The sequence below is a fragment of the Belonocnema kinseyi genome, chromosome 7 (genome assembly GCF_010883055.1).
Source record: "Belonocnema kinseyi isolate 2016_QV_RU_SX_M_011 chromosome 7, B_treatae_v1, whole genome shotgun sequence".
Lineage (NCBI taxonomy): Eukaryota > Metazoa > Arthropoda > Insecta > Hymenoptera > Cynipidae > Belonocnema > Belonocnema kinseyi.
The window spans coordinates 70,822,773-70,835,414 of NC_046663.1; the positions used below are offsets into that span (position 1 = coordinate 70,822,773).

The 12,642-nt window shown below is 32.7% G+C and overlaps 1 protein-coding gene across 4 annotated transcripts in view; it reads right to left on the reverse strand.

The window, feature by feature from the left end:
* The window catches only part of LOC117176109 (protein TANC2), a 115,038-nt gene that overhangs the window by 40,650 nt on the left and 61,746 nt on the right, over positions 1 to 12,642 (reverse strand). Inside the window, exon 1 of one of the 4 annotated variants that reach the window (XM_033366152.1) lies at positions 8,596 to 9,211. The exons of the other annotated variants lie outside the window; for them this stretch is intronic. Within the exon in view, the coding sequence (XP_033222043.1) occupies positions 8,596 to 8,662 (67 nt within the window). The 5' untranslated portion in view covers positions 8,663 to 9,211. Of the gene's footprint in view, positions 1 to 8,595; positions 9,212 to 12,642 lie in introns of those variants that run through there. 4 annotated transcript variants of the gene reach the window in all.

Consider the following 12,642-nt stretch of genomic DNA (forward strand, 5'->3'; position numbering starts at 1 on the left):
TTAGAAAGAGACGGCACTCCTCGCTCGACTCGTTCTCTCTCTCTCTAAACAGGAGCGTCGGCGGATCAAAGAGACTGTTGGTCTAGACTTTATATGTTTATGATTTGCGCAGGGAGTTGCAGCATCGACAATATTTTTATCACGAAACAAATTTTAAATGTTACTTTTGATTTTTACATTCTCATAAGAGAAGGTATTAGATTTGTGTAAAATTTGACCCCCCAGTTTTTGTCAAATGTTTACGTTTTGAGATCCTCTGAAACCGAAAAACAGGTTTTTACGAATGTCTCTGTCTGTATGCCTGTCTGTATGACAGTGAACACGATAACTTTCGAAAAAATTAATCTATTAGACTGTCCTTTGGCACACTCGTTGAGTGTCCTAAACTAAAGGTCAAGTTCGTTAGCCAGCCATTTTTGATGAAAATTCAAAAAGTGGGCACATTTTTAATATTTTTAGACCACTTTTTTGAAAATTCCAAAATTCTCTGTACGGTTATTTATAGTATTCAAAAAGTTGAACAATGTATCCTAATGACTTTTTTTGAAAAATCAAAAATTATGAGAGTTAGAGCATTTTCAAAATAAAAAAAAACAAATTAAAATGAACATTTTAAGCCAAACAACGCATGATACGAAACAAAGTCAAGAAAAAAAAAACATTGCTTTTGGAAATCCCTACAAGATCTTAACAATTTTTTTAATTTGGTCTAAAAGTTGAAAATTCCAAATTTGATCGTACGAAAAATGTTTGAAACCACATTTTTTCAAGATTTAAAAATTCTATGTACGGTTGTTCATAGTACTCAAAAAGTCAAACAATTTATCCCTATGACTTTTTTCTATAAATAGAAAATCAAACTAAAATGAACATTTCAAGCCAAACAACACATGATATGAAAAAAAGTCAAAAGAAGAAAAACTTTGCTTTTTGAAGGCCCCACAGGATTATGATAACAACTTTTTTAATTTGGTCGAAAAGTTGAACATTCAAAATTTGATCCTACAAAAAAAAATCCACAAATTCCATTTTATGGTTAAACTATGCAAGATACGAACAAAATTAAAAAGCTCAAATTACACGCACTGGAAAAAACTACAAATTCATAATGAATCACTTTTCGACACAAGTTACGAAAAAAATGAGACAAAACTTGTTCATCTAAAAAGAGCTATAATTTTTGATAGGATAGGATGAGTAGATTCTTTTTCGTAAATAATAAGATTAAAAATAAAAAAATTAAATTTTTGGAAAAACCACAGACAAGACGAAAGAGGACATAGGCTCCTATATAGGACACTATATAGGTTCCTGTATTAGGCCCTATGAAGATGCGCAGTAGTTTTAATTTAATCGTAAAAAACAAAATTAAAAATAAAAAATTATAAAAACAAGGAAATAAGAATTAGTATGATTCAATTTTTATGCATATTATGAATTGTAATGATATACATTTATTAAAATGATACATGTTTCAGAGCATCTTAGAATACAATTTAAAGAAAAATAAGAAACAAATACAAAAATAATCATGATAAATACAATTTGCTTTTTATTTTGCAATTTTTTAATTAGTAATCCCAGGCAGAGTTACATAAAAAGTGTTGTGTATAATGTAGAAAATTTGACATGCTGAACAGAATCGAGTGCGAAGCACGAAATACGTGATGCGAATGTGTTCGTTAAAGCCAACAGAGCTTTAACAAAAGAGAGTTCAAAATCATAAAATTACAGTTGTCGGTCCGTTCACCTTTGATTTTAAAAATTGTGTGCCCGAATGCGGAAGAAATCCAAAAACCAAGTGTGGAGTGCGATTGCAATCAGTGGCGTGTCGTAGGTGCGCTCAAACTCTCTTTTAACGAAAGAGAATTCACAATTACAAAATTACAGTGGTGGATGTGTTGAGTCTTAATTTAAAAATGCTTACGCAAAAATGTGCGAAAATATAAAGACCGAGCGCGTATCGCGAGGTAAATACATAATCGAGCGCGAAGCGCGAGAACCAACAGTTGCGGGCCCTAGGCGCGCTCAAACTTGCGAGTGAAGATAGCTAGAAGATAGATAGAAAAGATTATATAAATTATAGACGAAACTGTGATTTTCAATTGAATTATGAGTACGTAATCTGAAGTCCACATACGGAAAAGAAATGTTTGAAATAACTTCATTAAATACATTAAATTATTAGAGTTACGGTTACTGCAAATTGTGCTTGAAAAGCACAATCAGCTGTATGAAGACTGAATATTACTGACCTGGTTAATTTTATTAATATGTAGCATTCGCAAAGTTAACATAAACTGTTATAATTGTAACCTCAAACCAGATTAACATAAATTTAACTATGCTTTTCCATATCTAAGAGAATTCCGTAAATTTTGTAGACGACATGCATGAGCATGATTTAAAAAAAAAAAACTATAAATCAGTGTAAAAGAGGCAAGTTTTTGAGAATTTACTATAAAATTAATACCTTAAATAAGGAATTATCTATTTAATTGATTGATTTAGTGCAACTTGGTAGATACATCAGATATTTGCTTTCTCAGAATTATGTCTATGGCAGTGTCAATGTGAATTGGATATAAAATAGTAGGTTCAATGTACAATTATTGTTATGATTTTTATTGAATCAGCGCTTTAAAAATCACTATCAACGACACTTGCATTAAAATATTAAGATAAGACTCATTTCATTTAAGAAATCATAACTAAAGTTTGCATTTTATTATTTAAGTTTATGAGCAGGAATAATATGATTTCCATGACTTATAAAAATGTTTGCGGTATAAAAATGTTTGCTGTAAGAAAATGTTTGCGTATGTCTTTAAATGAACTGTTACTAAAGCTGCACCTGAATAAATCATCGTATATACTTTTAGAAATTGAACATGCATTATGTTGAATTGTATATATTTTGATCAAATTATATATTTTGTATATGAATTTAGTATTCCTAAAAGTTGTTTCAAATAATATGCGAAATTCGACCATGCTTTTTTTCAAATTTAAATATTTCATATTATCGGGAAGCTGACAATCAGTCGATCCATACTGCAAGTCTTTTCTAAAAGACAGAGCGTTATCAGAACGGCATCATCGATTTTGAAAAAAGATGTAGTAGAAGAAAATTATGCACCTTTTTCTGCTTGAAAGGTCAGTAGATTTACACTATAATTTTCTACAATTAGGCCACAATCTCGCAAAAATTCCGCCACGTTTTGTATACAGAAAGTTGCTTGGGACATTCAGTCTACTTCTAAATTTAAGTTTAGTCGGTTCATATTTCTTATGCCTGCATATTAAACAAAAAATGCCTTCATCAAAAATCCGAGAATAAGAATAAAGTACATAACCAAACGCAAAAACTATTTCTCATAATGATACTCAACGTGAAATTTAGAAGCATTATTGCTCTTTTTATGCTCTTTCCAAATGCTCCTGAAGCGTCTAATGAGCAAAATTGGATCAAAAGTCTCGTCAAATACATTAAAAAAGAGATGCAAGTTTTTCAAACTGTACTAATAATAAGTCAAGATGCAGAAAGCCATGATGAGCGAATTTCTCACATCGTGAAAACAATTCAGCAGGGGAATCCGAGTCAAGTAATTAGGTTACCTCATTCTGCATCTCGTGAATCTCGAATTAACACTCCCAAATTACTGAATCAAAGTTTTGTAAGAATATCTCTGTTCATTACGATTCCATTCATGAAGAAGGACTTGCCAGAAATACAAAGCACTGATGCAACAGACTTCTTGAATCAGTTATCAAAACCGAAAACTCGACCAAAGTGTTTGATGATTGCCTTATCAAGGATGACAGGAACACTCAGTTACAAAAATTTACTCCACCGCATGTGGTCTAACTATTTTCTCGACTTCACAGTTCTTGAGATTGGAGAAAATCGTGCCGAAAAGAGTAGTTTGTTTTGGAATCATCATCAGTTTATAGCAACGGTGTACTATTTCAATCCATTCAATGACATATATACAAAGCAAACGTACACGGAGGCAATCAAACTTTTCCCAAATAAACTCCTAGATTTACATGAGTTCGAAATGAAAGTAGGATCCTTTCATTTGCCACCCTTTCTTTACGTAAAGCGCAACTCGTCAGGATATCCTATCCAAGTTTCTGGACCTGATGCACTGTTTTCTAATGCTCTAGCGAAACAAATGAACTTCAGATTATCAGACGTTCCATCGAAAGATGCATGGTTTGGTCACTGGGATTGTGCTAACGACAGCCAGCGAACGGGTTTCGCGAAATTACTTGGGAACAACTCAATTCGATTTCTTACTAATCAGGGAGGATCGGTACCTGACTGCGAGGGAGCAAGCGCGGACAGTAAAAGCACTGGATCAGTACACTACTGCGCTTTGATACCAATTCTTACTTCCAACGTCAAGAGTTATGCTTCAAGTCCCACCACCAAATGGATTTACTTCGTTTTATTGATTTTCATAATCAGGATTATCACCATTTTTCTAAAATTCGATAGAGATATTTGGGCCTGGTTTGAGATATTACGACTTTCTTTAGGTTTCTCAGTACCTGACGAACCTTCTAGATCATCGGAAAGGATAGCATTTCTCGCAATTGTTATTGCATTCTTCCTATTCTCTTCCAGTATCTTCGCAATAATAACCCACACGAAACTGACGAAAAAGTCAGATAGGACTATTGAGACATTAGCAGAATTAAACAGGACAAATCTGATTCCGATGACCACAGACAGTAATTTGGATGTGATGAAGGAAGAGACTGAACCAGTTATGAAAGCATTGACAGCAAAATCTAGGATTGTTTCGAAAAATGAAGAATGTATTGATATTTTGGTGCAGAGCAAGAATGTTGCCTGCATTATTAGAGAATCTACGGCATTGATTGCCATCAGGAGATACAGAGATGAAAACAATGATCCAGTGATGCAAATCTTGAAGGAACGAGTATTTTTTCCGCGGAAGGTTTTTTTTTTTGAGCCAAATTCACCGTATGTCAAGCAAGTCGACGCAATTATACCAAGACTAGTGCAGTCTGGTCTGATGTATCACTGGGAGAAACAATATTCGCCTCCAACCAGGAAGACAAGTACATGGGAAACAGAAGAAGACCTTGAATCAGGCGACATACTGCTTCCACTGATATTCTTCCTTAGTTTCGGATGCTTTCTTTCTTTTGTGGTTTTCATTTGTGAACTGCTCATAAAGTATTTCGATGATCGCATCCATGGAGTTTTCTTCTTCTTACAAAGAAGTGTATTCTAAGCAAAAAATGAGTGCTAAACTTGTAGGATTTTCAAAGTAGGGACAGTCCAGACTAAAAATTATGCATAGTGAAACAAATTGTATATAATGTATTTCCATTAAGTATCATTTTATCGCCTGGGAGCATAGTTGCTCTGTAAATTTTACTGCATTTTCTACTGAATTTGCAATATTTGAAAAAAAACTTTTCATTGTAATTTAAAGTAGTTTACAGTAATATTATAAAATTAATGAAAATCCTATAAACTGTGCAGGAAATTCAGTTATCTTTACAGAAAAGCTTAACTGTCCCTATTTTAACTGAAAGTTTAGTAAGTTTAGTAGCATTATTTTCTGCGCGTAGCTGAAGAAAGAGTTACAAAATCCGGTTAAAAATTGGCAGGAAAAAGCGTTCACATATTTTATGAACGACCCTAATCATGGTTGTAGAATTGTAAAATTGTTTGAATAAAATGTGTGCTTTTAATCAAATTTCTGACACGTTTGAATAAATGTATTTAATTTAATTTTGAGGATTTCGTAGATTTAAGTAGAAACGAGTTCGAAACATTATACTTCAAGTTTGGTGTACATTTGTCCATTAGATATTTGCCCAGGGAGTTGCAGTATCGACAATATTTTAATCAGAAATCAGATTTTAAATTTTACTTTTCATTTTTTAACTATAAATTTTTTTAATTAAACTCAAAATACAGACTATTGTCAAATTGATAGCATAAATAAATTGTGACTTCTAATTAAATTATGATTATGTAATTCCAAGTATACGTACGGAAAAAAATGTTTGAAATAACTGTATTAAATACATGTAATTAGTAGAGTTACGGTTACTGCAATTGTGCTTGACTTAGCTGCATAAAGAGTGCATATTACTGATCTGGTTAATCCGTTTAATATGTAGCATTCTCAAAGCCAACATCAACTGTTATAACTGTAACCTCAAGCCAGATTAGCATAAATTTAATTATGCTTTTCTATATGTAAGAGAATTCTGTAGACTTTGTAAACAACTTCTCATTACGATTGTTGAAATGTGACTTCTTTTTGTTCGATAAATAATATTAGCTAAAATAGGTTCATTGTATATAGCGAATCACACAACTTTCTCTAGCTCGTAAAACTTATATCTTTAAAAATTAAATGTCATCAGTTATCAAGATTTTGGAATCTTACGAAACGTGAATGTGCAAGGTTTTAAAAAAATATATAAATTGGTGTAATATAGGCAAGTTTTTGAAAATTTATTATAGAATTAATGTTTTAAATAAGGAATTATGTATTTAATTAATTTATTTAGCGCAATTCGGTTGATACATAAGATATTTGCTTTCTCAGAATTATGTCTATGGCAGTGTCAATTTGACTTTCACAAATGTTTAACTCTTTCATAATTTGTAAACTTAATTACCTTTTTATTTCAGAGAGGAAATTGGAGTTCAGTGAGTAGGTTCAATGTACAACTATTGTAATGACTTTTGTTGAATCGGCCCTTTAAAAATCACTGTCAACGACACTTGCGTTAAAATATTCAGATAAGACTTATTTCATTAAAGAGATCATAACTAAAGTTTACATTTTTTATGTTCGTTTAAAAAAAAACGAATAATATGATTTTCAGGATTTATCAACATTTTTGCGGTACAAAAAAGTTTGCGACACTTGAATTATAATTGAATATAATTATATTTGAATTAAGTCGAAAATGAGAATGAATAAACATTCTTTCAACTTTTCAAAACCTGACTGTCGTGTCGTATTTTACTTCCTCTAAAACAAATTTAACAAAGCCTATACTGTCCTTCGTTTCTTTATCTTGAAACTTAAAAAGATAATCCTGCAAATTCAAAGGTCTTTATTTTTCATGATTCTTGAATACAAATTCTTCACTAATGAGGATGAAAAATGAGTTATTAAAATCATAATTGTCATTAGACCGTGGAATAAACATATTATTTAGCGCACAATTACTTTTTATGCGAAAAAAGTGATGATTACATCACTTGGCTTTTACTCCAATCATTCTGTGAATGGCTCATATATTACTATGTCAAATCATAAGATATACCTATAAAACGTGAAATAGTGTAATCGTAATCTACTTATCCATTTAATTAAATGTTGTCTCTCGCATATTTTTATTTATCAATACATAAAATATAACGCATAGTTTATCTTTTTACTGTCAAAATGTACTGTAACAAAAATTAACCATAATTGGATCATTACCATAATTGGATCATATATAAGAACAAAAATAATTCGTAAATAACTACCCTTTATAGGGCACCTAAATATCTAGATACAATATAAGAAATTATTAAAATATAAAAAATACAGAATATGATATTTTAAAGTTTAAGCCCTATAAAATGGTGGTTTTTCACGATTAGGTTTTGTGTTTTTGATCTTATTGGGTAAATTTTATTTTTTACGGCATCTGGTACCATCAGTTGTATTTCCTGAATGGCACTTATTATTATTACGGAAACGAACGTTAATTAAAATATTTTCAATCATTTGGGGCAGTTTTTGTCCCAGAAGCGCGGTTTATTTATTTTTTTTTAAATTAAACAAAACTACGTATTTATTTTTTTTACCAAATAGAACACGTTTATTATTATTATTGTTTTATCACGGAAGTGTTGACACGATTTACATCTGCTTCAGCACAAAATCATCGAAGTTATTTCTTATGTAAAGTGAATGAGAAGATATAAAAGGCCTAGAATACAGATAAATTTATTCCATCTGTATCCCTTTTGTGTAAAACATGATATTTCTGTAGAAAAACATAAACATTTTTTGCGTAGAATATATTTTGTGCAGAATAAGCTTGTGAATAGTGAATTTGAAAAAATGCATGGAATAAAAGATATAGTGCCACGGACTCATTAAATTCTTATCGACTGCTATAAATTATACACTAAGGGTGCCTAGCTCGAAACATGCCAATCTTAGCGTTCTAATCAGAATCAGCGAATTCAACACCGTGAGTGCACTAATACTTATCTGACCGTGCCTTAATTTGGCAGACAAGCAGTATATTATCCTCATTCTTATATCACATATCAGCATGTCTTGTAACTTACTGAATACTCCATTGGAAACTGGAATTCATGCAGTAACATATACATATATAATATATATGTGTACATTCTTTATAGGGAGTTGGGGGCCGGATTCGCCCCTGGCGATAATAATCTCCTTTATTTCACGTCCCGCTCGCCGTCAGTCCCCGCTTTCGGGTCTGGCAAATCGAATCTCGAGGACTCGGTACTGAGTTGAGTACTGAGTACCGTTCTTAACTATTTCGCGAAGAACTCACCGAGAACTGAGAGGCTGAGTCCTGATCCAGGGCGAGGCGACCTGTGCCGGTCATCCGGAGGCGCCATGGCGTTCAGATTCCGAAAATCCAGTAGTAATGATTCTCACTTTTTCATTTTTCACAATTCACAATAGTCATTTTTTTTACGATATTTTTAGTAAAATTAAAAAATCATAAATCATTCAACGATCACGTAAAATATATTAAAATCCGCACATTTTCTTTTTTGATGAAAAGTCACACGAGTTATGCTCAAATTAGATGCTAATAATAATGTTATCTATTCATTCAAATTTCGAAGATCATAACCGGTATGGGAATCGGTATCACTTTCAAAAATTGGACAGCAAACACTCGCGGAGTGACCTTTTGGAAATACTTTGAATTTCCATACTTGTACTGGGTCGTTTTTTTATTTCTTTTTAGTCGAAGCACTGATGGCTACGCGAAGAATTTATTGAGGAATGGGAATTGCGTGAGGAAGTATAAAATAGAGGTGCATCGTATGAGAGAACGAGTCGAACTGATTGAGGCGGATTGAGGCCCAAGAAACGAGGATAGAAGAGTTGGGTCGGAGACGCAAACGACGCCTGATTGGCTCGAAGACCAACTGGCTGGCTGGCTGGCTGGCTGGGATGGGATGGCCACCGCACCGTCTGGGTCTTGAGTCTCGAGTTCTCGCGGTGCGGTGGAACGCACTCACGACACGCAGGTTTCTTGGTTCCTGCGAGTCTGCGGAATGAGTGCGATGAGTGCAGCCTGTCGAAGAATCCGCGACATCCAATCCCTGATCCCTCTAAAGTCTAAAGAAGCCAGAGGATTCGGTTTTAGGAAGGCATTTTTCGGCTTTTGGATTTTTTGCAATTCCTGGACACTACTTTATTTAGGGGTCCTGAGTTCTTTCAAGTCACGATGTAGATTTAGAAATCTGTGAATTTAATATAGAATTAACTTCAATATTACATTAGGTCTTAGGTAGGCACATGTAATACATGTTATCAACCAACCATTATTGGAGTTTCAAGCAGGTTACTTTTTAAAAAGAAAAATAATTAATGAATTAAAAAACTTAAAAATGTCCAGCTTAAAACATTCAATATTAAAGATTATCCAACTTTAAATATTTCTGAAACTATAAGAAAAATTCAATATTGTGACATATGTTGCTTTATCTTAAACGGGGTAATAAAGATAAAATTCAAAACATCTGATGTGTGAAAATGGAATCGATGGGCTTACTTTCTTACATCAATTTTAATATTTTTCCTCGATGCAATAGAATTAAAAACAAATAAATGCAGTTCTGTAATAAAAGTGAAAATTTTAAAATTAAGATTCATACCGCGTGGATTCATAATCTATTTTATAATATTAAATCAATTGTTGTAATCTACATAACATGCCTAATTTTCAAAAATCTTGTAAGATTTCAAAATTGTCATTCATTTTAAAAATAAGGTGTCAGTCTTCTTCTTTTACACATGGGATGGGGCGGAATCAAAATGCTAAAATTAATCGAACCTTCAAGCTTAAACAAAATTTTTGTTTGATGTCTAAAAAAAGTGAAGAAAAACATAAAAAAATCGGTTGATATCTTCAGTTCACCGTTTTTGATTTCAAGAATTAAAATTGAGAAAGGTGAAGAAAACCTTCCCATAGGAATGTTTTCTTTACTTTTCTCAATGTAACTAGTATACTAGTTACAAAATTACGACTAATTTTGTAATGTACAGTTATTTCTAGCGAACAATAATAGAAAATTATAAATTCAGAAAAAAATTTCCATCTTCAGCATTGTGTAAAATCCATTTTTGGATTAAGTTAAATGCACAATTTTGTTTGAAAAAAGTTCTATTTGTTGAACCTGAAATTTCTTCATCTTGATCTAAAGAAACATATATTATTTAGCTTTAATTTCATTAGGGTGGTCCAAAAAAACTTTTCTCTAAAGGACAAGGCTCACCCCATTTTTCACTTTCCTAGAGCTGCAAGAAATTTTTTAGATCGATAAAGTTTTGTTTAGCCAACTTCGCGTCTTTCAAAAAAAATGTGTTTGTCATAGAAAAACAAAAGAACGTTTAACCGATATTTGTGTAAAGTTTATCCTGTGAAGTTGATGTCTGTTTCAGAGAATCTTTCGTCGGAAATCGATGTAAAGTTTATCTTCTGTTTTTTCTATGCACAGTAAAAAAAAGATCAATTTTGTTGCAGAGCATTTTGCTCCAGCGGTCATTTGACTCTCGAGATCATAATGATTTTCCATTCGGATCAATTTGATCTCATTTTTTGGTTCATTTGTCAGACCGCACGCAAGTGATAACTATACACTTAACAGGTGATATTTTCTAATATCAGATTTCGTTATTTTTTCAACTTTTCAAGTACACTGCACGATCCGAAACCATAAAAAGCTTGAATATGGGCTAAAGTATTGTAAGAACGTCAGCCATCTTTGTTTGACATCATACATGATCCCGAATCAGATCATTATGATCTCAAAAGTCTATCATTCACTTCAGCCGATCAAAATGCTGTTGGATTCGGTATCATTTTTGTTGCGTATCATAATGATATTGATTTCGGTATCATTTTGAACACTTTTTTTTACTGTGTGATGTTGCAATATTGATATCGATTTTTGTACCAATTGAATAGCGTTTCATCTAAAATGGTATCTTCAGATTTAGTATTGTGCGAATCTCTAAGAACCTGCATAAAAATACTTGGTCTTAATTTTGTCTGGAATCTCTTCAATATGCCTTCAAGACCATGATGTCTGATTCCGCCTCACCAGCTAGACATTGGAGATATGCAGACTTGTCTTGTGTTTACGGTTGTAGCTGTGTCAAAAAAAGACTTGGTAGACTTGTCTTGAGACATGGAAAGATAATTTATGTATTGGAGTTATCACCACCAGTAGGGTCTGCCATTTCGGGAAAAAAGTTTAATAGATTGGGACCAAACCAAAAGGTTGTGTTTATTGTATTATTATTATTATTATTATTATTATTTATTGGATCATGAAACTTGCTTTCGTTTATTAAAGTTCGTTTCTTGGTCAACTGCATTCACGTGATTAAATTTTGTTAACGGCTTGATTTATGATGAAACTGAAAACAATCTGTGCATAAAATTAGGACTTTGTTTTTACTCTGCATATTTGTATTTGCAAATTCGAATTTATTTGGCATATGATGAGGATTGGTAACCGATGGAGTGATGGTTTTGCAATTTCACAACACGTCGTGAAGTTTTTCGTGTCCGGGAAAGATGTTCTTTTGCACATGCATATAGGTAGAGGGCATACGTGTCATATTAAGAAGTCACGTTCCTTCAGCACCATTTCTTTTGGAGAATGATGGCATTTGACTCTTCACGACTCGATAAGAGACTTTACAGGGCTGCAGTCTGCACTCCAGTCACACAGGTATAGCATGTCTGCAATCTTGTGTGTCGGGAACTCGAGACGCTTTCGAGTAGGTATATAGTATATGCTATATACTATATACACATTTACGTATATTTATTCTTTGGAGATAAACAAATACATATAAATGTGCGAACCTTGTTGCAAATGTTATTCAAGTACACTCTTGATTTAATCATAATAGCAAGAATTAAATTGGTGAGATGAGATATTTGATGGGAGTGCAAGGGTTGATGCTTTCCCATTAGGATGCATTTTTTCGCGTTTCATTTTAGTACCGAAATCAATTTTGGAAACATCTTTTTAGTGTGTGTAAGTTGCTTGCAATATATATATATTTTTTTTAAGAAGAGAATTTCTGAATTGGAAGTATATCAGTTTGAACGTACGCATATGTAACATTACTGAAATTCAAAGCCGTCTGAGACCAGAAATGGCACTGGGTTGTTATTTCTTCTTTTTTTTTAGATAGTGTATCGTCTGCTTGGCACACATTGGACCTGCCTCTTCTATGGCATTTCAACTGGCGACGCCAAAAAATAGTGCAACTGAGCCAAAATTAGTCTCTTTATATAGACTCCTTTCTTTTATTTCTCATGCACTCGATTTTTATGCCAAGT